The 23,896-nt window shown below is 38.8% G+C and overlaps 1 protein-coding gene across 2 annotated transcripts in view; it reads right to left on the bottom strand.

Annotated features, from left to right (window-relative positions):
* SGMS1 (sphingomyelin synthase 1) overlaps positions 1 to 23,896 on the bottom strand; it is a 76,919-nt gene that overhangs the window by 13,031 nt on the left and 39,992 nt on the right. For both annotated transcript variants that reach the window (XM_034425949.3, XM_034425950.3), the window contains one exon: positions 649 to 1,473. In XM_034425949.3, the coding sequence (XP_034281840.1) occupies positions 649 to 1,271 (623 nt within the window). In that variant the 5' untranslated portion in view covers positions 1,272 to 1,473. The remainder of the gene's footprint in view (positions 1 to 648; positions 1,474 to 23,896) is intronic.

Below are 23,896 nucleotides of genomic sequence, written 5' to 3'. Positions count from 1 at the left end.
CAGAGATATTAGGCAAATCTATATTTTGCCCCTAACAGATAAATTTCCAGGAAATCCAAATGGATTTTATATGAACCTTCTCCTTTAGGATCTGAAACCATTCATTACATGTGCTATAGCTAAATTTTGGGTTGCCACAATAAAAATAAGACAAAACTGATTAAAAACATACTCACCTTGGTTTTAAAACATTACTTTCCATTTGATACATCTTAATTTAATAAACTGTTAGGGGATATATAGTTTTTATTTTACACCTATTAATGTTTTCTATTCATATTATCTGGATAACAAATATATCAACATAGTAGTAGAGGAGTGAATGTTATAATAAGTGATATATTTTGCTAGTTGCTAGTGTGGCATTGAATGTATTTCCTTCACTCCATTTTTGTTCTTCTAAATTTTGCTTATTTATTGATCAAATAAATATTATTGCATTGTTCACATTGTATTGTGTAAATAATTATTCTGCAGCATATTTTATTCAGTTGTTGCTCTAATTTTCACTCACAAGTTTCCTTCATGTATACTTTAATATTTTTTTGACCCAGATTTACCATTAAGTAGAGTCCCCAACACAGAAAAATCACAATTTAAAGCAGGCGTCTATAAAAATAAAATCAGGAGCAACCATCACTCACTTACTTGTATTTTAAAAGCAGCCACTGAACTAACCAAAGTCCTACAAGGATCAAACCATTAATTTCACAGATAGAAAAGGCCCATTGAACCCGGTTAAAGTAATCAAAGAAAGCATCTGGAAGTGGGGGCTCCTCCTCTTTGGGAGGCACTCGTTCGTGGACAACTGAGATTGTCACCGTGGTCAGGAAGAAACAGCAGAGTGCATAAAGGAAAGCCAGAAACGTCTTCTCCCACTCCACAGGATACTGAGAACGTTCCAGATCCGGCATGGAGATTTTTATCATTTCTTTCCTGTAGCCATTCGGCACCCCATTTGGTTTGGGGGCTTTGCTGAAGCCATTTTCACTGGTTGGGGCTTCTGTGCTGATGCTGAGGTGGCCGTTGGCGTGCCCATTTTTGTGTGCCTCGATGTGGTGTTCTATTTTCAAAGTCTCTATCATGTCTAAAAGCTGCTGCCCGCTGTCAGAAGTTACTCGCGACAAAGGGGGTTTCTCAAAATCGGCCTTGGTTAGGTTGATCAAATCACGCCCAGATAAATGCTTCAGCGGTTCACAGTATTCGGGCACTGCATTCTCCAACAACCAATCTGCCACTTCCTTGCGTGACCAGAGCTCGACTTCTTTCATTTCTTCAGAATGTTTGCATGTAGTCTTCTCAATTACTTTAAGGAGGACAACTGTCACTATTTTTGCAGAAGAGAAAATCCCTCTTTGGTTTGTTCATCCTGCTTAAGCCACAGCAGAAACCAGTTCTGCAGGCTGATGCAAAGCAGCCTCAAATTGCTTGAAAATGGGGTATCTTCCTTCTGCATCTGCAGTTGCCGTTTTCCTGGTAATTTAGAGAATGAAGAAAAAGATTAGAAGAGCAATTACGTTGTACTCAAACATCCTCTGTTTAGGCAATTTGTACTGGAATGTAACCAACTGCATTTTGATTTTTTCTCTCTTTTTTTTATGCACAGCCCATTTATCGATCAGTTCTAATCAATAGCTTGATTCCATGCCATCTGAATCAGGGCTAATCCATGTATTTTACTACCTGATCTTATGGACAAGATAATACCCTCATTGTAATCTTATGTGATAAAGCAATCAGATTTTATTTTTATCCTGACGATCTTTCGTTGCACTTAAATTAGTGGATGAGATAGGACAGGGCAAGCAAAACCTCACCATTACTCATACCTTGATCTGCTTAAGTCTATCTCTGATAGAGTATGCTGTCTGGAATAGCTACCATATTTTTCGGACTATGCACTGGTATATAAGACGCACCAAGATTTCGAAGAGGTAAGTACAAAAAAAAAAGGTTTTTGCCCTCCTCTCTGCATGCCCCGTTTTTCGCAAAAACAGGCCTATTTTTTGCCCATTTTTGCGAAAAATGGGGCGCACAGAGGGTTTAGGAGGACTGCAGAATGCTCCTGGGGTCTGGGGGAGGGCAAAAATGCCCCTTTTTGCAAAATTTTGCAAAAAATGATTTTGAGTACAAAAATTTGTTTGGATTTCCAACCAATTGAAGGATTTTTCTTCTCTTCTCCTCTTTTCTCCTCTTCCTCCTCTGAACCATAAACAACACAGAGAAGTGTGTGATATTTCTGAATGCTATAAAGCTGGGGGGGGTGTCAAACTTGTGGTCCATGGGCCAGATGCATTACGCGCTACCCATGCCCTTGCCCGGTTTAGCGAAGGGGGGAAAGTCGCAATACATCATGTGATGATGCTATGATTACACGAGTTTGACACCCCTGCTATAAAGTGTATTAACTTAAAGGCGAGTTCCACTAAGACACATTTCAAGCTAAACATATTATGTATTTATTCTTTCAATAGCTAATTTAAAAATGATTAAAAGTCCTTCATGATTGGAAGGACAATTGTTGAGAAAATGAAGTTAATGCATGATCTTTAGTCAGGTTATTATTTGAAGAAATAACCAAAAATCAGATTTCTTGAGTATGATTAAATTCATGTGTTTACCATTCCTGTTAAAGTGATATGACACAATGAAAACAGAAACATTAATTTTCTTCCTAAAGCATTACGTTGCCAACATATTGTAACGAAAAGTTGACATCCCTGGAAAAGTGAGGACAGATAAGGAAAGAATATGAAAGTAATATAAGCTGGAAGAGAATATATTTTTCAAAATATATTAAGAATATATTTTTTAAGTTAGCAAAAAATTCCCTACCCCCAAACAAAAGAGAAAGAATTCTTTACATATTCAGTTATAATTCAATGCTCTTCATGTTTCATAGAATCATTGATGATGTGTTCATGTTGGAAATTGTGGTTGCAGATAACCTCTGTGCTTGCACCGGGAAATTAAGCTTAGTTACACAGAACAGCACCTCAGTGCAGTGGTTGGAAAACAACTGAACTATGCAGCTGCCATGTTCGCATTTTACAAGTTGGTCTCTCATGTCGCCAAAAATCACAATTCTGAAGATAACAGATCATGTACTGATATGGATGATGAGAATTTTAAGCTCTGGAGGACACAGGGCTATGTATTTCTGGTATTCAAGCTCAATCAGTTTCTTCGGTAGCCCAAACAGGGACAACAGTTGGTGAACTCTGGTATGTCACACAAAATATCATGGCATGTCACCTTTCACATGTACATCATGTACGTCATCAGTGCACTGTAGCCTGAGGTAAATTCTGTGAGATGAACTTTTGCTCTAATGTGCCTGAAACAGGAGAACAATAATGCATAGAGTTGTCTCTCTCGCTATGCAAATTTCTACAATACAAAAACCGCTGTTTTCTTTCTTCCTGGCATAGGTTAATTCCTGAGAGCAATTTCTTAAAAAGGAGGAGAAGAGGAACCCTGAAATTAAACGAAGCTTTAAAAGTTAATATTTACTCCATGTATATCTTTCAGTGTTGCAAGTATGAAGACTTATATTGTCCCCAATGAGCTATCCCTGGTCTTGTTCTAAGAAGAGAAAATCACTGATCCACAGTGGTGATCAAGAAATACAGTCCATAGGGGAGCAAATGTATTTCTATTTTATGTTTATAACTCTGTTCCTGACTCTAGGGAGCGGTGCTCAACTCCGTTTCTAAGCCGAAGAGCCAACACTGTCCAAAGACGTCTCTGTGGTCATGTGGCCAGCATGACTAAACACCAAAGGCACACAGTGCTCCCTATTTTTCTACTTGCATTTTTTACGTGCTTTCAAATTGCTAGGTTGGCAGAAGCTGGGACAAGTAACAGGAGCTCACTCCGTTATGCAGCACTAGGGATTCGAACCGCTGAACTGCCGATCTTTCAATCGACAAGCTCAGGGTCTTAGCCACTGAGCCACTGCATCCCTTTTAGAAGGATAAGACAGCCTTAAATCTATCTTTTCAGATATGCTAAAGCAGCCTACGTACAACCTTGGGGAAAAGAGCTAGTAGTGATTACACTTGTAAAAAAGACAATTAAATTCTTTATATAGCAATTACTCCTGGGACACAGATGGGGTTTGCTTGGTTTATCACATGGCCTTTAGTTTAAGTGACTATGCAGCTAATTTCTGAGTAAACAAAACTCATTTCGAAGGTCTGGATGCTGAGGAAGATTAGCTCATGCTGATATTCTTCACCCAGAAAGAACAGATAAAGGAAACAAATAGCCCTTTAAAGGAAAGAATAGTCTTTTTGTGACTGCTTTTTCAAAAGTTTCCTAAACAAAGGAAAATTAGAATGTCCAATGAAGAAATGAAGAAATGTAGCATCGCCATGGAAAAAATGATTATTTCCAGTTTTGCCACAAATCAAATAGATTTAGAGATCCGGACTTAATTTAGTGAGTTACCTCTGTCACTATGTATTCTACCCAGTCTGCTAACTACGGATTTTAAATACTGTAATTTCCCTTGTTACTAGGCTATTATTCTCTTTTTTCCCCCATCAGCTAATGACCGTAAGTGTTTAAACTGAAACTAGGTGTATAAACATAAGAGGATTAATAATAATAAAAATAATAGTAATATGGACATGGAATATTGCAAGTACACCAGACAGTTGAAGAAAAAAGGACTGAATTGCCTGAATAACAATGAAAAAGTTGCACTGAAGATAGTATATCATGTGTGCTTACTGAGTTGTAGAGAGATCAAACTGGCTTACAAGACCAAATGAAGAATAGGAAAGAGACATGGCAAGGCAAAGTATTGCCTGGTCAATACAGTGGTGAAATTCAAAAATTTTCCCTACCAGTTCTGTGGGTGTGGCTTTGTGGGCGTGGCTTGTGGTCATGTGACTGGGTGGGTGTGGCTTGGTGGTCATGTGATCAGGAAAACCAACTATCACACTTTACAGAAAAATAACACAAAAGCTACACAACTGACTCACACACAATGCAAAAGCAGCTGGATATCACACAAAATGGCCCCTGCAACAAGGAGGAATCTCACAGAGTTACAGAGAGCTCAAAAACAAACTATCACACTTTACACAAAAATACTGGTTCGGGCAATAGGTACTAAAAAAAATGCTTTTTAAAAAAAACTTTTTTAAAGCATTTTTTACTACCTATTTGCCCGAACCAGTAGTAAAAAAATACTGGTGATGGTAAAAAAATATGTGCGATGGTCAGAACTTTTTTTTTTTTTTTACTTTTTAAAGCATTTTTTTACTATCAATTCTGACGAACCAGTAGCATTTTCACTACTGGGTCAATACCAAAAAAAGTAGCAGATGAAGTAGATAACAACAGGACTTGGCAATGGGAAAACTGAAGGAAGAAACAGAGGGGCTAATTCTGACTGCACAAGACCAAGTCTTAAGAACAAATCCATATAAAGCCAAAACTGAGAAGACAACAACAGATAGCAAATACCACCTTTGCAAAGAAGCTGAAGAAACAGTGGATATTATACTAGTCTATATTATACTAGTCTATAGTATGAAGGGATAAATTCCAGAAATTATGACCTAAGCGTAGCTCATAAAATTATCTGTTACAATGTTGTACCTGTCAATGACTACTTCAGCTTCAACCACAACAATACACGAGCACACAATAGATACAAACTTAAAGTGAATGGCTCCAAACTCGATTGCAGAAAATATGACTTCAGCAACAGAGTGGTCAATGCCTGGAATGCACTACCTGACTCTGTGGTTTCATCCCAAAATCCCCAAAATTTTAACCTTAGACCACCTGGTATGTGCTGCAAGATCACACAGACTAACTATAAGCAATGGCATGGCAAAGTAGCAACAATGGTGTATTGGAAGATCTGTAAGAAATACCGCCTGCCTGCAGAGTGGGACAGGTGGGACCATAAAATAGACAAAGTAATGGAAAACGAAGAAGCTAAACTGCTCTGGGGCTTTAGAATTTAAACTCTCAAACACCTGCCACGTAACACCCTGGATGAAGCTATCTATCTGGACCCGTGCCAGTCGGGCTTCAGGCAGGGGTACAGCATAGAAACGACATTGGTCGCGTTGGTGGATGATCTCTGGAGGGCTCGGGACAGGAGTTGCTCCTCTGTCCTAGTCCTATTAGATCTCTCAGCGGCTTTTGATACCATCGACCATAGTATCATGCTGCAGCGGTTGAGGGGGTTAGGAATAGGGGGCACCGTTCTGCGGTGGTTCTCCTCCTTCCTCTCCGACCGCTCGCAGTTTGTGTTGGCAGGGGGGCAGAGGTCGACCTTGAGGCACCTCGCATGGGGAGTGCCGCAAGGGTCGGTCCTCTCGCCCCTTCTGTTCAACATTTATGTGAAGCCACTGGGTGAGATCATCCGTGGTTTTGGGGTGAAGTGTCATCTGTACACTGATGATACTCAGCTGTACATCTCCACCCCAGACCACCCCAACGATGCCCTTGATGTGATGTCTCGCTGCCTGGAGGCCGTGCGGGTCTGGATGGGGAGGAACAGGCTCAGACTCAACCCGTCCATGACCAAGTGGCTGCGGCTACCGGCGTCCCGATATAGACAGCAGGTGCCATCGCTGACTATTGGGGGTGAATCTTCGTCCCCCAAAGAGAGGGCTCACAATCTGGGTGTCCTCCTGGATGCACGGCTGTCTTTAGAAGAGCATATGACGGCCATGGCCAGGGGGGCCTTTTATCAGGTCCGCCTGATTCGCCAGTTGCAGCCCTTTCTGGACCGGGACACCTTGCGCACGGTCACTCACGCCCTTGTCAACTCCCGGCTGGACTATTGTAATGCTCTCTACATGGGGCTCCCCTTGAAGAGCACTCAGAGGCTCCAACTGGTCCAGAATGCGGCCGCACGGGTGGTTATGGGCGCAACTCGTTGTGCCCGCGTGACACCCCTCCTGCGCAAGCTGCACTGCCTCCCAGTGGTCTTCCGGGTGCGATTCAAGGTGTTGGTCACCACCTTTAAAGCACTCCATGGCACAGGACCAGGGTACCTTCGAGACCGACTTTTGCCACCAATAGCCTCCCACCGGCCAGTTCGCTCCCACAGAGAGGGTCTCCTCAGAGTACCATCAGACAAGTTATGTCGGCTGGCGACACCCAGGGGGAGCCCCAGCCCTGTGGAATGAACTGCCCCCGGAAATATGTAAGATCTCTGACCTCTGGGTGTTTCGCTGCGCACTGAAGACCCTGTTGTTCCGCCAGGCTGGGCTATCAACATAATAATTTTAAATTGGTGTATTTTAAATTTGTGGGGTTTTAAATTGAGCCAGATTTATTTAATTATTTTAAATTTTAAATCGATGTTTTGTCTTGTGTTTTTAAATAGGCTGTACACCGCCCTGAGTCCTTCAGGAGAACGGCGGTATAGAAATAAAATTATTATTATTATTATTATTATTATTATTATTATTATTATTATTATTATTATTATTATTGTTATTGTTATTGTTATTGTTGTTGTTGTTATTGTTGTTATTGTTGTTATTGTTGTTATTGTTGTTATTGTTGTTATTGTTGTTATTGTTGTTATTGTTGTTATTGTTATTATTGTTATTGTTGTTATTGTTATTATTGTTATTATTATTATTATTATTAAACAATTGTCAGTAAGGCAAAAAGAAGTCTGGGTACTGGATGTAGCAGCACTTGGGAGACAGCAGAGTAGAAGAGAAAAAGCTGAAGACAATAAGTACTAAGTACTAAGATCTGCAAACAGGAATAGAATGATTCGAGGCAAAAGCAAGCAAAGATGATATCAATAGTAATAAGCACCTGGGGTGTGATCCCAAAACAACTGGATCACCACTTGAATACCCTCAGCACTGACAAAAATCACTATTACTCACTTGCAAGAAACTGCTTTACTCGGAACAATTTATATCCTGCTTATATCTTTTTAACACCTTTAACAGCTTATATCTTTTTAACACCATCAAACAGAAGTGACTCTGGGCAGTATACAACAATCAAATGAAATAATAGAAAAACAACACAAAAATATGACAATCATTATTAAAATTAAAGTAGTATTAAAAAGTAAAGTATACAAACTACAAATGGAGAGAGTAACTATATTAGTCATAAAAAGGGGAGCACGTTAAAATGTCACTGGTCCCCTGGGACCCCCAAGCCTGCTGGCATAACCAGAGGGATCTTCCTAAATATCAACAGGGAAGTAAGCTAACCTCACTTGGGGGAAGGGGGTAATGTTCCATAAGGCACCAAAAACACACAAGTTAATTGCTTAATCAAAAGATTACAAGCAGAATTTGTTTGCACGTTCTGGTGGAGGAAATTGCACAAATATGGGAAGCCACCAAAAAGAACAAATATTTCGTGCTTCCCTTTATAACTGCTGTATTTGCAATCTACAATTTGCTAACTGTACACCTAACGGCCCTGAGTGTGTGGAAAGTTTCCCATATAAAGTTAAAAGAGGTTTTCTTTTAAAATAAAAAAAACCCACTAAGCAGCCACACCCAACATATTTGAGATGACTGCTTTTATTTTATCACCAGAGCTACTCCCAGAGGTTGTATTTCTCTTGTTGCTTCCTGTGATACTTTATTTATGTTGGATGAGTCATTCATTATTGGAAGCAGTGAGGAATGATTATCGTCAACATTGACAACATGGATGCTTTGATAATTGAAACCATCACTCCCAGCTAGTTTTAGACTATCTCTCTAGGTAGGTAGGTAGGTAGGTAGGTAGGTAGGTAGGTAGGTAGGTAGGGTAGGGTAGGGTAGGGTAGGGTAGGGTAGGGTAGGGTAGGGTAGGGTAGGGTAGGCAGGCAGGCAGGCAGGCAGACAGATCTACCCTGTTTTCCCAAAATAAGACATCCCCTGATAATTTATTTATTGGTTCGATTTATATGCTGCCCTTTTCGAGACTCAGGGCGGCTTACAGTGCGTTAAGCAATAGCCTTCATACTTTTGTATATACCTGCTTAGTAGGGCTTTCAGGGGCCCCCCAAGCGGTGTTCTTTTTTATACAAAGTCATCTTATTGCCCCCACAAACCCTGGTCCTCATTTTACCTTCCTCAAAAGGATGGAAGGCTGAGTCAACCTTGAGCCTGGTGAGATTTGAACTTGCAGTAATTGCAGGCAGCTGGTGTTACTTAACAGTGCTTTAGTCTGCTGCGCCACCAAGGCTCTTTTTAATAAGCCCAATCAGGCTTTTGAGCACATGGCAATAAAGCCAAGCGCTTATTTCAGGGATCAAAAAAAATATAAGACAGAGTCTTATTTTGGGGGAAACATGGTAGATAGATGATAGATAGATAGATAGATAGATAGATAGATAGATAGATAGATAGATAGATAGATAGATAGATAGATAGATCCCTATGAGAAGGGAAGTTAAGTAGTGGCTGGTCACTTCTAAACTCACCCAACCATGGGATTCAGAGGCGAGCATATAAAATCCTTCCTGTGTTTATCACATTCACACAAACAGGAAGAGATAACAGAAAATAAGAAAGCACAGCGGAAGCACCCACCCCAAAAAGAGGTAATGTATTTTGCACTCACTCTGATTAGACCTTCACAGACATAAGTAAGCAACAGATCTGCACCCATTCTGATTAGCCCCTGAGAGGGAAGTACACAGACACATGCACATCAAACATACCTCCTCTGCAAATATATTACTTCATTCCATCAAAGATGCCACCCCTAGCAACTGCCAGGAAAACGGTTGGAAGGAATTTCAGAAGACAAACTCTCCCTGCTTCCCTATCTTGTTTTATATAGAGCATATCCTACATTCCCACAATCACAGCAAGCTACATACCACAAGAAAACGATGAAAAAAATGTGAGCAGGAAACCATGTTTAAAATATGGAAATACCCGTTGAAAGGTTATTTGTATACTGAGCTGCAAGTGGAAACACACCGCCCAAAGAGGTGGAAAATGAGGGAAACATTAGTTTGAGAAACTACGTGTCCTTTCAAATATATAACAGATAGAGTAAAATAGTCAGGAAACACACACACACATACACATTTTCATGTATCTCCAAAGGAAGAGAGATATAATTACATATATTTGAAATTGGTTTCACAAATTGAATACATGTCATTTCATGACAGTTTGTTGAAGTAGGCCAGGTCAGGAAATAAGACTCTACAAGGACTATTGAAACTCTATTGTTGCAAGGTGTAATAACAGACTCTTGAAAGTTTACTGGAGATTTTCTCTGCTGAGAATTAAGGCGGGGCAATCTTCAGTTTCTATCTCACTCCCTCCTTTCATTCAGAGCTAAATTGATGTTTATGCACTTGTCCTTGCATTCCTTTTTTCTGGTTATCGCTACCCTACCCTACATTTCTTTTCTTTTTTTTCAATCCCCAACAAAAAGGTATTTCTTCAAAAAAAAAAAAAAAAAAGGATGTGTTAGCATTTTTGGCATGATAAAAATACATTTCTAATTTGATATAATAAAGAATACATTTCTCACAACAATGCTCTCCTTTATTTTTCACTTCTTTCAATACTGAGCCATCGTACTGGGAAGGAGGTGTGGTGAGCAGGAAGATACTTAAAAATACTCCTCTCTCCACTACCGTTTCCTGATATCACCATTCCTCATTTAGAAAGCACCCACATTAAAATGTGAATTGAAAGGACCAAAAGAGTACAAAAATCACCAGAATTCCAGCAAGTAACCCCTGGACAGTGATAAAATCCTACCAGTTCACACCGGTTCGGGCAAACTGATAGTGAGAAAAGCTAAAAAAAAAAAAGTGATAAAAAAAAAAAAGCTACTGGTTGGTCCAAACCGGTATTTCCGACGATCAGCTGTGCCGCGTGATTTAAAATCGAGGAAATCGAGGAAATTTAAAAGAAAGGAAATCCTGCTTTCTAGTGAATCTAAATTGCGCGGCACAACTGTTCCCCCCCTCGCTGTTCTACTTACCTTCCCAAGCCTCTGCAGCGTGTATCTGGTGCATACTGTGCATGTGTGCGCAGCATGCGTTTGGCACGCACTGTGCATTCACGGGCAGTGAACCGGTGACAAACTGGGGAGGATTTCACCACTGCCCCTGGATTTTTCAAAACATGATGTTCAGTTCAAAAAGGAGAAATTGAAGAGGAAGAACCAAGTGTAAGTTCAACCAAGTGAAAGGGTGGCCCAATTGCTAATTCTAACCATTGTTTTGGCCAAATCTGTTTTTTTTTTCCCATTCCTCTACTTTCTACATTAGATCATCACCATACTGCTCTCCAAAATCTAGACACAACACTGAATTAGTAACAAACCATTTTATGAGCATTTGAAATTAAGATTTTAGCATTATTCATTCTTACAGAACTGCTTATAACTACCAGCAGAAAAGCAATGTAAACATGAGAGCTAATTGTGTGGTAGACGCTTCCTTAGCAACAATCTACTTATCAGAACTAGTAAACAAAACTTAAAGGATATAAGGACACATAAACACTCACGCACAAAGCTCTGTAATTATTAATATCGCCTAGCACAAAACGTGCCGTTGAAACATATCCAATATAATGCAGACTTGACTTAGAAACAAATATATAACTTTGTGGGTCTGTTGCAACAAAGCCATCACAAATCATGTGCTACTTCAAAGACTAAGGGTTTTAATGAGAAACTTCATCTAATGCAGCTTTGGGGTATTTAAATATGACTTTTTTATCTCCATGTTTATATCACATTAAGGTTATTCTCTTCTCAGGTTTGTTAGAGAAAATTTATTTCTCTATAGCTGTGCCTATTAATGGCTTTTGGAATGGACAGATACATAAGCCAATCAAAGGGCAGCTAATATGTTTGAATCTCCAGGGTCCTACTCTAACTGTCATAGTTAGCAGTATAAAAGGAGATTCTTGTCAGAAACTCTTGGCTCTTCGATCTTCACTCGTCTTAGCTATTTGGTCTTAGGTCTTAACTCTTCTAGGATCTTCCGTTAAACAACTGTGAGCAGTTTGGAAGTCTGTTAGAAGAGCAGTTCTGGTGGTTTATAATAATATTTCTTCTGAGGAAGAATAATCATAGATAACATAGCTTAGAGAGAAAAAATAAAGATAGATATAGATATAGATATAGATATAGATATAGATATAGATATAGATATATAGATATATAGCTGACAGGATAATTAATTATAGTAACTAAGTGCTGTTTATTAATTGTATAGATATTGTTATGTTTTTATTATGTAAATAAAAAATTTACTGTTAAATGATTTAAAGGCTCATTTGTTAAAGTAGAAATTCATAGAGACAAAGGTTCATGGTTCATTGATTTTATTAACCTCCACAACAAGGTTCCTATCACAGAGAAGAATGTGGGGCTTCCTTGTGCCATAAACATATATGTCCAGTGGTAAAATCCTACCACTTTGCACCGGTTCAGGCAAACCGGTAGTGATAAAAGCTACCGGTTCGGCGAACCGGTATTTAAAAAAAAAAAAAAGCTACTGGTTGGTCCGAACCGGTATTTCCGACAATCAGCTGTGACGCGTGATTTAAAATTTGAAATCTTGCTTTCTAGTTAATCTAAATCACGCGGCACAGCTGTTCCCCCCCTCGCTGCTCTACTTACCTTCCCAAGTCTCCTTTTTCCATGTGCAGTGCGCATTTGACGCATACTGTGCAAGCACAATGTACATTTGGCACGCACCACGCATGCATGGGCAGCAAACCAGTGGCAAACTGGGGAGGATTTCACCACTGTATACATCTCTCGTTCATGTTTCCAGAAACATTTGAGTATAAAAAGAAACACAACACAAAACAACACTCTATATAAATTTCAACATCTGATAAGTATTATGTTAAATCGATGCTTTTCAAACCTGGGTAAATTACCCCAAATTAAATTACCCCAAATTGGATAAGAGTGGTTTTTCTTTGGGTAATGTGAACTCATTATCCAAACGCAAAAGGGACCTTTAAATAAGGTAGGTGGTTAAAAAAACTTTCTGATAAACAGTTTGGGGTACTGAAGGAAACTGGTTGTGAACTATTGAATTAAATGCTTCAAATCATGCACAAATTTCAAAAAAATTATGTTACAAATCACCCATCAATTACATATATTGACAAATAGCTTGACTGAGTAACAAATCACTCACTGGACATGCCCAATAACTCAATGCCATTCAGACTGCTATAGCTAGCCATGACCATAATCTGGTCAGTGAGAATGAAAAGACATCACCCCAAAACCCAAACAGAGAGAGAAATCACAGTGCAGGCAGAGAGACCAAACACAGACAAAAGAAATAAAATTGTGTGGAGGAACAACCTGTCCCAAAATGTTTTTTTAAAAAAATTGTTATGTGCTACTCTCAAGTTTCTTTCCTCCTCTGTGGGGATCGTCCAGGTGTAGGCAGTTTCAGAGAAAAGTGAGGGAAAAATTTAAACTCATTAGAATCACTTGAAGGCTGGCAGTAGGTTTTCAAAGAAAGAAGTAAAAAAAAGAAAGCCGGAATAGGTGGGTGGGAAAGGATGGGAGAGGTTTCTAGGTTTGGCAGGAGATGCTGTTGGAATAAAAAGTAATCCCACAGGATGTGGAACAGAAGAGACAACAACTGGATGAGTTAGGAAACAGACCATTCACAGCCAAGAAATAACCAGGAAGGTACTGGAGGCAGCTGAAGTCAGAGGAGGAATTTGTAAAGATGTGGTAGCCAGTAAAACAGAGCTCTTGGCACTGTGGTGGCAGAACAAATGCTCAGTGATTCAGGTGATGGAGAACTAGGCAAGAGTGAGTTCAGAAGGAATAAGAATAGTAAATTTTGCTAAACAGGTAGTCCTCAACCTACGACCAAAACTTGTGCTGCTAAGTGAAAAATTTGTTAAGTGAGTTTTGCCCCATTTTACGGTTTTTTCTTGTCACATTTGTTAAGTGAATTGCTGCAGTTGCTAAATTAGTAACATGGTTGTTAAGTGAATCTGGTTTCCCCCTTGACTTTGCTTATCAGAAGGTTGCAAAAGCGATCATATGTCCCCACGTGACCATGGAGATGCTGCAATGGTCATAAGTGTGAAAAATGGTCGTAAGTCACTTTTTTCAGTGCCATTGTAACTTTGAATGGTCACTAAGTGAACTGTCGTATGTTGAGGACTACCTGTAGTAGGTAGGCAGACAGGTAGGCAAAATTGTTAGTTTTCCTAAAGATAAGTTATGTGTAGGAACAGGGAAGAAACTAATAGTTGAATGTTTCAGCTTATAAAGTAAAAGAATAGAGATTGGAGTTGTTTAAAATTCTGCTAGCGTAACTTGCAAGTTAGATGTTGCTAGTTTACATACTTACACTTACATCTGATTACTAAACATTCATACATACCTGAATCCTTATTATTAGAATCATTGTAAATATATTTTGCATTAAATTGAATTGAAATAAAGTTTCATATTCCCCTGGTTAGTTGCGTATGTCTGGTTTTGTTCCTATCTGTAGAAAAGCCCTTGAGAATTAATTGACTCTAGCCCAAGCCTGCTTTCCATAATGAACGCCCAACTTAAAAGTTATGATGTTGCAAAAATACACTGGGGAAGATTAAAACCGAACCTGCATGGAAAGAATTAGCCTGCCACAGACCTTTTTCACAGATCTATTTAAAGCATCAACCAAATGTGAAAATTGAAGCTATGCAAAGATCACCCCCTTTTTATTCTCAGTGGATGGGCAGTAATCATTTCATTAACAAACCCATCAGAGGGAACAAAGGAAGAGAGCAAAGAAAACTGTATTTTGATTGCTTAGAACTGCCTCCATCTGGACAGCCTGAGATTTTAGCCTTCCATAAGGAGGTAAAGAACTGGTTGTTTATCTAAGCCAGGGCTGTCAAACTCCCACCCAGTCCGGATGCGTCACATGCTAGCCACGCCCAGTTTAGCGAAGGTAGGGAATCCCGATACGTCGGGTGATGTCACTGCGATGACGTGAGTTTGATACTCCTGCTCTAAGCACTGGGCTAGGATGGGGATGACATGTGAAGTATGGATTGTTTTGGGGTGTGGTAGAAAAGTTATGAAGTTTTGCTTGGTTTGTTTTAGTGATTTTGTAAGTGAACCATTTAGGATTACTATATAACATTGGCAGCTGAATGGATTTTATAAGTACATAAACCCAACCTATTGGAGGAACAGGACTTCTAAAAAATCAAATTACTATTTAAAAGAAAATGAGATTAAAAACAACCCTTCCAATACAGTAGACACTCTATACTAGGGGTGTCAAACTTGTGTTGTGATGTGACATATCACGACTTTTTCCCCCTTCGCTAAACTGGGCATGCACGTGGCAGGGTGTGACGCATCCGGCCCACAGGCCGTAAGTTTGACAGCCCTGCTCTATACCATTTCTCACCTTAGAACTAAGGAGCATTTAGATTCCCCAAATCTACATTTAAAGAAACAAGGTTGCAATTATTCCCAGCTTGCACATGATAAATAGGATATTTAATCACTGGATATATAAAATATATAAACTGCCAAGAATCCATCCAATCAGATGTATTCCTGGCAATTTAGGTATATCCTTAAAACCATAAAAAGCATAAAATAGTATATAAAAGTTGTAGTTAGGAAGACCCAAGAATACCGTATTTTTCGGAGTATAAGACGCACCTTAGTTTTTGGGGAGGAAAATAAGAAAAAAGCTGATTGGTGGGTGGATGGCCTCCCTGAATACCCCCAATCAGCTGTTCCCAGGGGTGAATTTTAGCAACAGGTTCGTTGGTTGTGAGCTCTGTGCCTTGCTTTTTTTTCTGCCTCTGAAAGCCTCCGAAATAGCTTTTTTTCTGAAGCTCTGCTTGGAGGCTTTTTTTCTGAAGTTTCTTTCAGAGGCTTTTATTCTGAAGGACTATCTGTACTCTGTTCAATCTCCTTTCTTTGGTATTGGTATGTAGATTAACCTCTTTGGATCTGTTGGTTATTGTGTCATTCTCCAGGTTTATTAGCATAGTTTGGTTAGAACCTTTACTGATTCTTCTTTTGTTGCCTGCCATATTATTTTAGATAAAAGCCTTTCTGAGGCTTTTTTTCTGAAGCTTCTTTCTGAGGCTTCTTTTAGCCTCTGAAATCTCTGTTTGGGAGGCTAAGTGGGGCTACATTTGAAGTATAAGACGCACCCAGATTTTCACCCTCTTTTTTGGGGAGAAAAGGTGTGTCTTATACTCTGAAAAATACAGTATGTAACTTCTCCAAGTGCACAAGTACTGAAGAGGTCTGTTATAACATTTTTCTTTTCATTCTTATACAGTTGACTCAACTTTAGGATTGGTTTTATTTTTTACCCTTTCACTGTTTCATTCAGTTGTTGAAAGTGAAGCAAATACCCAATATAGAAGAGATTCTGTGATATGTTACAATACGTAATATCTTGAATTGTTCATATTGTAGTGAATTCTTTGCTAAACCAGTGACTATTGCTAAATATAAAATGTAAGATAATTTCCCCTTTTGTTCTTCCTGGTTTGTATTCTTCATTTGCAATTTTATTTACTTTTTAAATATCTTTTCTTTAAGATTAAAGATGGTTTCATTAAAAAAAGGCTTTGATAATCAAAACATGATAGATGTCAAAACAGCTGTGATATTCCCAATCCAAGTACTAATTATGCCTGACCCTGCTTATTTTCCAAGTTCAAGCCAAGAAATAACAATTTACAAAACTCCAGAGCAACAAAGTATTCAGAAGTGATCAGTCTAAAGTAATTTGATGTGGGAAAAAAAATCTAACATGCCTAAATGATGCTGCTATCCACTAATTAGCTCAAATGAAATTCAAATTAATTATCCCCAAGTTATTTAAACATTCGAACTACCCTAAATTTAGCTAACAAAAAGCTGGTATCATATTAATTCTGAGATTACAGAGCATTAAATTGGGAGAAATGTAGACTAAAAACTTGATTTATTAAAAACTTTTATTTTCTTGTAAATTGTTGAACGATGTGCTCTAGTTTTAGCAAAGAAGTATATGATTATTCTGTTTTTCCAGACTAGAGGTCCTCAGTGCATGAAGTTTGATGTTTAAAGAGATCTAGACAAAGCTGTCAGAAAATATATTCTACCAAAAAGTCCTTTTAGCTGTTATATAAATCAGATAACAAAGTGTGTTGACTATTATATGTCACCCTGTTTAAGATAATGACAATGAAGTGAATAGCAGAATAAAGATGTCATGATGAACAATACATTACCTTAAATTGCTAACAATAGTGTCTATTTCCTATTCAGTTTGCACAAAACCATTTTGCAAAAAATGGCCTTGGAAAAAAAGGCAGCTAGCCAAATTGAAGGAAAGACATCTCATTATCCAGAATTAGGCTCACCTAACTCAAATCACAATGAGATTGTGAAGAAAAATTTAAACAAATTAAAATGTCAACATCAAAGAAACACGCATGTATCACTGAGAAAATTACAAAATACTCCCATTTAATGAGAATAATAGAAATTGTAGTTCAATATACCTAAGAAACTCCATTTTATTTCCAAACTATGGAAATACATGGAAAAAGGTAGAATAACCATAAATCATATGAAATTTCACCCAAATACAGAAGTGAAACTTTCATTGGGAAACATAGTAATGATTCATTATTATGGAATACAGTTCACAAAATAATAAAGCTCTGTTGGGGTTCTACTATTATATTGAACAGCTTTTATTATTTACTCAGAATCCAGTGTTTTATATTTTTGTTTCACTTTCTTCTCTATTTTCTCTTTTAAGGCTTTCTAGTAAACTCAGTAGGAAATTTAAATTAATCTATAGGAATTAGGATACCCTATTTTAGTGTGTGTGTGTGTGTGTGTGTGTGTGTGTGTGTGTGTGTGTGTTTGGACATAATACCAATAAAATCTTTGTTTCTATTAAATTGAAGTAATGAAGAAATAAACTTTATCTCTATAAACTTTAGAGAGATTTGGATTGCAGGGCTGCTGATTGGCCTTAAAATCTACTATAACAAATAAGGTTTTGCAATTCTGGCTAATTTCTAAGGAGGTTACAATACACTCCTCAACTACGAATTCCAAAGTAAAAAGATAATTCTGAAAAATATGACAAGTCAAAGTAACTTTTTCTCTTTTTTTTATCATTCATCACATTTTCTACCTTTTGCAACTGAGTCAATGCAATTACATTGAAATCATATAAACATTCATGATAAATACCTACTGTAAATGGAATTTTCATTTGAAACATTTTTTTATATGTCTAAGAAAATTATCTTAGAAGAATCAGGTGGAACATTACTGAACAAGTATGATTAATTGCTTAATGGATTAATAAAGTACTTGCTTGTGATTGAAGCAAACTCAAGGCTGGAGTAGATTTCTGCACTGCATTGCATGGAACGTATGTGGCCATTGTTCAGGGATGGTTGCAAAGGCTTTTTTTTAAATGTTTCCCACTTGAATGTGCCTTCCCTTCCCTTCCCCTACCTCCCAGCAGGAAGCCGGAACCAATCAGCATGCAGGGCGCACACCTCCACACAATGCACAGTTGGGATTTAGGAGGCACTTACTGCATCAGCCTTCTGCAACCTCCAATCGCCCGTCAAACCCTTGACATGGTAAATGTGCTGCAATGGCTATGGGCAATTGTAGACAACTGTAAATCAGCCTTAAGATATTCTATATTGAACTAATCAAAGAGAGAAGCATCCTGGAATTAAGGAGAAACTTCCTAACAGTGAGAACAATTAACCAGTGGAACAGCTTGCCTTCAGAAATCATGGGTGCTCCATCACTGGAGGTTTTTAAGAAGAGACTAGACAGTAGTCTCTTCTACTGTCTGAAATGATATAGGTTCTCCTGCTTGAGCAGGGGGCTGGATTAGAAAATCTCCAAGGTCCCTTCCAGCTCTATTCTCTAAAGAACCTATTTTCTGACATTTCAACACGCTGTTATCCATATAATATCTGGAATCATGTTGAATGGTCAAAACACAAAATCATAAACTCAGCAAAGAATCTATCTATCTATCCATCCATCCATCCTTCCTTCCTTCCTTCCTTCCTTCCTTCCTTCCTTCCTTCCTTCCTTCCTTCCTTCCTTCCATCCATCCATCCTTCCCTTCCCTTCCCTTCCCTTCCCTTCCATCCATCCATCCATCCATCTCCCGCCTTTATTATTTTACAAATAACTCAAGACAACAAACATATTCAATACACCTTCTTTCTCCTAGTTTCCCCACAAGAACAATCCTATGAGGTAAATTGGGCTGAGAGCGCATGACTGGCCCAAGGTCACCCAAATGGCTTTCATGGCTAAGACAGGACTTGAATTTACAGTCTCCTGTTTTCTAGCCTGATGTGTTAATTATTAAACCAACATAATTCATGTTCATGCCAAAGTAAGGTACACATCATAATGTACACATATTGTGCACATGATATGACAAACGATAAAATGTACTGTATCCCTCTATCGTTATGCTAATGATTTATGATTTCATTACAAAAAAATAGAACTAGGAGAAAAAACTTTCTGTAGTTCTTTAGTCATATTTAGTATTTTTTTCTTAACTGCTTGCAAGCTAGTGGGAGAAATTATACATAGGTCTCATATGTTTCTTATAAATTTCACAATCAAGATTTTTGCTATACTAATCTTTATAGCAGATTACTAATTTATAGAGCAGATACCCACCCTTGTGGACTGTACTATGAAGATCATACAGGCAGACCAGAAGTGAGCAAATGTTTATTCCTTTTGACACAAAATATATAGTACAACACTGCTGCAGTACAGCTGAATAAATACAAGATACGAGTAGGAGAGCTACAATGAACACATAAGTATTCAGTATCTCGAAGCTGGATACCTTTGGACTCTCTAAAATTGATTGCTATGAACCATTGAGACAAGGAAAACTGGTCTCTAGAAAGCATTGTACTGGCTAGGAAATCAGGGGTAGGCTTAAACTAAGTAGAGTAGAACCTCTGGTCACAACCATAATTCGTTCCATAACTTTGGTTGCAATCCAATTTGATCATGACCCGAATCTAATTTTGGAAATTTGGCACTTTCAAAAAAAATGGCGCGGAAGGGGAAATCGGCCATGGCCATGTGAATTTTTTGGTCAGAACCTGATTTGGTCGTGGTCAGAAGTGTTCGTGACCAGAGGTTCTACTGTAGTGTAATTCACAGATAATTGTGTAATTTTTTTTAACTCGTAGCCAAAATCTGAATTATATCTAGATGTAAAATCAGGATTTGAAACATTATCATACCAGTTATGGATTTATATAGAATTAACAATGGGAAGCGGTGGCTCAGTGGCTAAGATGCTGAGCTTGTCAATCGAAAGATCGGCAGTTCAGCGGTTTGAATCCCTAGTGCCGCGTAACAGGGTGAGCTCCCATTACTTGTCCCAGCTTCTGCCAACCTAGTAGTTCGAAAGCACATAAAAACTGCAAGTAGAAAAATAGGGACCACCTTTGGTGGGAAGGTAACAGTGTTCCGTGCACCTCTGACGTTTAGTCATGCTGGCCACATGACCACGGAGACGTCATTGGACAGTGCTGGCTCTTTGGGTTTGAAACGGAGATGAGCACCGCCCCCTAGAGTCGGGAATGACTAGCACATATGTGCGAGGGGAACCTTTACCTTTACCTTTAACAATGGGAAGATACACAAACAATCATGTTGACAGAAATCTAACTGAAAGCAGAAAAAGAAGCAATGGATGGATGGAAACTAATCAAGGAGAGAACCAACCTAGAAATAAGGAGAAATTTCCTAACAGTGAGAACAATTAATCAGTAGAATGGCTTTCAGAAGTTGTGGGTGCTTGATTACTAGTGGTTTTTAAGAAGAAATTGGACAACCCTTTGTCTGAAATGGTTTCAGGGATTCCTGCCTGAGAGGGTTGGAATAGAAGACTTCCAAGGTCCCTTCCAATGTCTCTTTGTTATTCTGTTAAATACATAGGAATAGCTTTAAAGGGCAAAGTTACAGAGGTTTCACTGGAAACAATTACATCATCATAAAAAAATCCTCTGTAGGTATATGTCATCTAAATTGCTACTGAAGCCAGAACACAATGTAATTTATTCTCCCTGATCTGTACAGTCCAGAACAGCCAGAACCATCGCCCAAATAGTAGCACAGGCTGGTTGTAACTAATTCAATCTGGTAATTTCCTAGACTTTCATAACTGTGTTTGTTTACTAAGGCGTAAGCCTTCTAAGATTTATTGCTAGATAAACATGGAAAAACCACACCTTCAAAATCCAATCTTAAATATATTTAATCAGCCTTCCAAGTTCCCTGGGCTTGATTCCAAATCAAAGTGCATAAGTGAGGTCTCCTTTGTGTTACATGGGAAACAAATGTAATTCTTCTTACTGGAATACTGGAGAGACACTAGACATGTTATTAAAATGCACCATAAAATATATACACGGAATATAAAACAGTAATTATTCATTGTCCTTGAATATTGTTATTGACACCATAAAGTAGGGGTGCCAAACTCAAGGCCTGAGGGGGGACCGATCTGGTCCATGGTGTGCTTATATCTGGCCCACGGGGCCACTCTGGAAACAGTGAAGGACCAGCCCGCAGTGCCTCTGCCAGTGAAAATGGAGCTCAGAAGTGCCCCATGCAGCCCTCCCGAGCTCCGTTTTCACTGGCAGAGAGTTGCAGGAGGCCATCGCAGCCAAAAACAGAGCTCGGGAGCCCGTATTTGCTGGCAGAGTGCTCGGGCCACTTCAGGGACCCCCACATGAGTGACATCGAGCTGGCCACACCCACCCTGGCCACGCCCACCTCTGCCCCCAAGGTCAAACACAACCCTGGCCCTCAATGAAATCGTATTTGACACCCCATAAAGCATTAACTGAGAGCCAGTGTGGTGCAGTGGTTAAGGCACAACTGGGAGACTGACCGTCCTAGTCATGCCTTAGGCATGAAGCTAGCTAAGTAAGTTTGGGCCAGTCACTCTCACTCACTCTTCACCTTGGAAGGTGGCAATGGCAATCATGCCTGCCAAAACCATGCCAAGAAAACTACGGGGACTAGTTCAGGCAGATTTCTTAAGAGTCAAAAACTGACTTGAAGGCACTAATAATAAAGTATTAACTACCATTGCAGAACTGAATACAAAGAAATGGTAATTTTTACATTTTGATTGATATGATTTTTTTCCCCTTGGAGAAAACTTCAGTCAGATAACTTATCTATATGCTGATTAGTGGATTGCGTGGAAATGACGTGTGGCAAAACAAAGTTTATATATGAGCAAGTATGTATCCAGTATCGATCTTAGTCATAGGATCAGAACATAGGTGAGCAAATTTATTTCACCCTCTTATTAACTCTTTGTAACTAGTTTTTATGTATTTAAACCCTCCATTAGCAGGTAACTAATTATATCATTATTATTTAACAACTGCCTTTTATTGCCTCACCTATATAATAAAGCAGTGGTTTTGCATATTCTAGATGTCAACAAACACCTTTCAGTTAAAGGATAAATAGCGCTGAGAAGTAAAAAGTATATACACATACAAAATGTTTTACAATGAAATGTCACTGATTAGGCAATAGACCAGAGGTCTTTAAACTTGGCAGCTTGAAGACTTGTGGACTATGCTGGCTGGAGAATTCTGGGAGTTGACGTCCACAAGTCTTCAAGCTGCCAAGTTTGAAGACCTCTGCAATAGACCATGGGTGTCACCAATCTATGTCCTTCTAAAAATGCTAACTTTCAACAATGCTGATTTTTATCTTTTCAATAGTGAAAGTGTAAGTTAAAAAATTGATGAAATGAAATGAAATCCTGTTTATCTGATCAATGACCAGCAAAATGGGGAAAAATATAGATCAAAGTAAAATCAAATAAATGAGAAAATACTAGAGTAACGTAGATAAAAACAAAAATAAAATAAAATAAAAAATAAAACATACATAGCCATATAATGGTGTGTTAATTTATATTTGTGCAAGTATAAATCTATGAATATACACACACATGTATGTGTACACACACATACAAATATACAAGAAAGCTAGCATGTACTAATGATGAATAAAGTGGTTATTTCTGTGACTACTTCTTGACCAGTTAAACCTTATTTCCACTGTAGCAACCCAGAATTTGGCTATTATACAAGTGATAATAAAAAGAGCTTTAAATCTTCTAGAACAGAGGTGTCAAATTCGCATCATCACGCCATCATCACATGATGTATCGCGACTTTTTTCCCCTTGGCTAAACTGGGCGTGGGCGTAGCCAGTGCATAATACATCCGGCCCGCTGGGAGTTTGACAGCCCTGTTCTAGAAGATGGTTCACATAAATGTCTGCCTTTTTGGAAATTTATGTATTAGAGATCGAATATAAGCAGCCCTATCCCTGTAGAGTTTACAAAGTAATAATACATGCAAATTAGTTTCAATCTCATCATCACCACATGCAGGGGTTCCCAACCCTCAGGCCGCCGCCCACCTCCAAGCCTTGAGCCATATGGAACTGGGCCACAGAAGTGGCGGGTGAGTAAGTATATGCCCACGCATTCGCGCTTGCACAAACAGCAGATGAACGCATGCATGTGCGCTTACCTGCTGCTCACACAGAACCATCCCCTTCCTCCCACCACTCCATTCCATTCCCCACTATCCTGTCAGAGCTGAAGAAGCTTCTTGGATGAGAAGTAAAACATCTTCAAAAGAAAAAACAAAAAAGTCCAGTTGCCTCCTGAAAAAGCACCTTTAGGGCTTCCCCACTGCCAGTCCGCAAAACTGAAAAGATTGGGGAACTCTGCTCTATGGCCTGTTTCCAGAGAGAAGTAAAATTGTCTATTAAAACCAGAGGGATCACACCAACTGGGAAGAACTGAACTTTCAGCCAGTAAGGC

Source organism: Pantherophis guttatus, chromosome 6, assembly GCF_059756535.1.
Source record: "Pantherophis guttatus breed Tessera chromosome 6, ASM5975653v1, whole genome shotgun sequence".
Classification (NCBI taxonomy): domain Eukaryota; kingdom Metazoa; phylum Chordata; class Lepidosauria; order Squamata; family Colubridae; genus Pantherophis; species Pantherophis guttatus.
The sequence above is the reverse complement of the archived record's forward strand: the minus strand, read 5'-3'. Positions and strand labels throughout refer to the sequence as shown.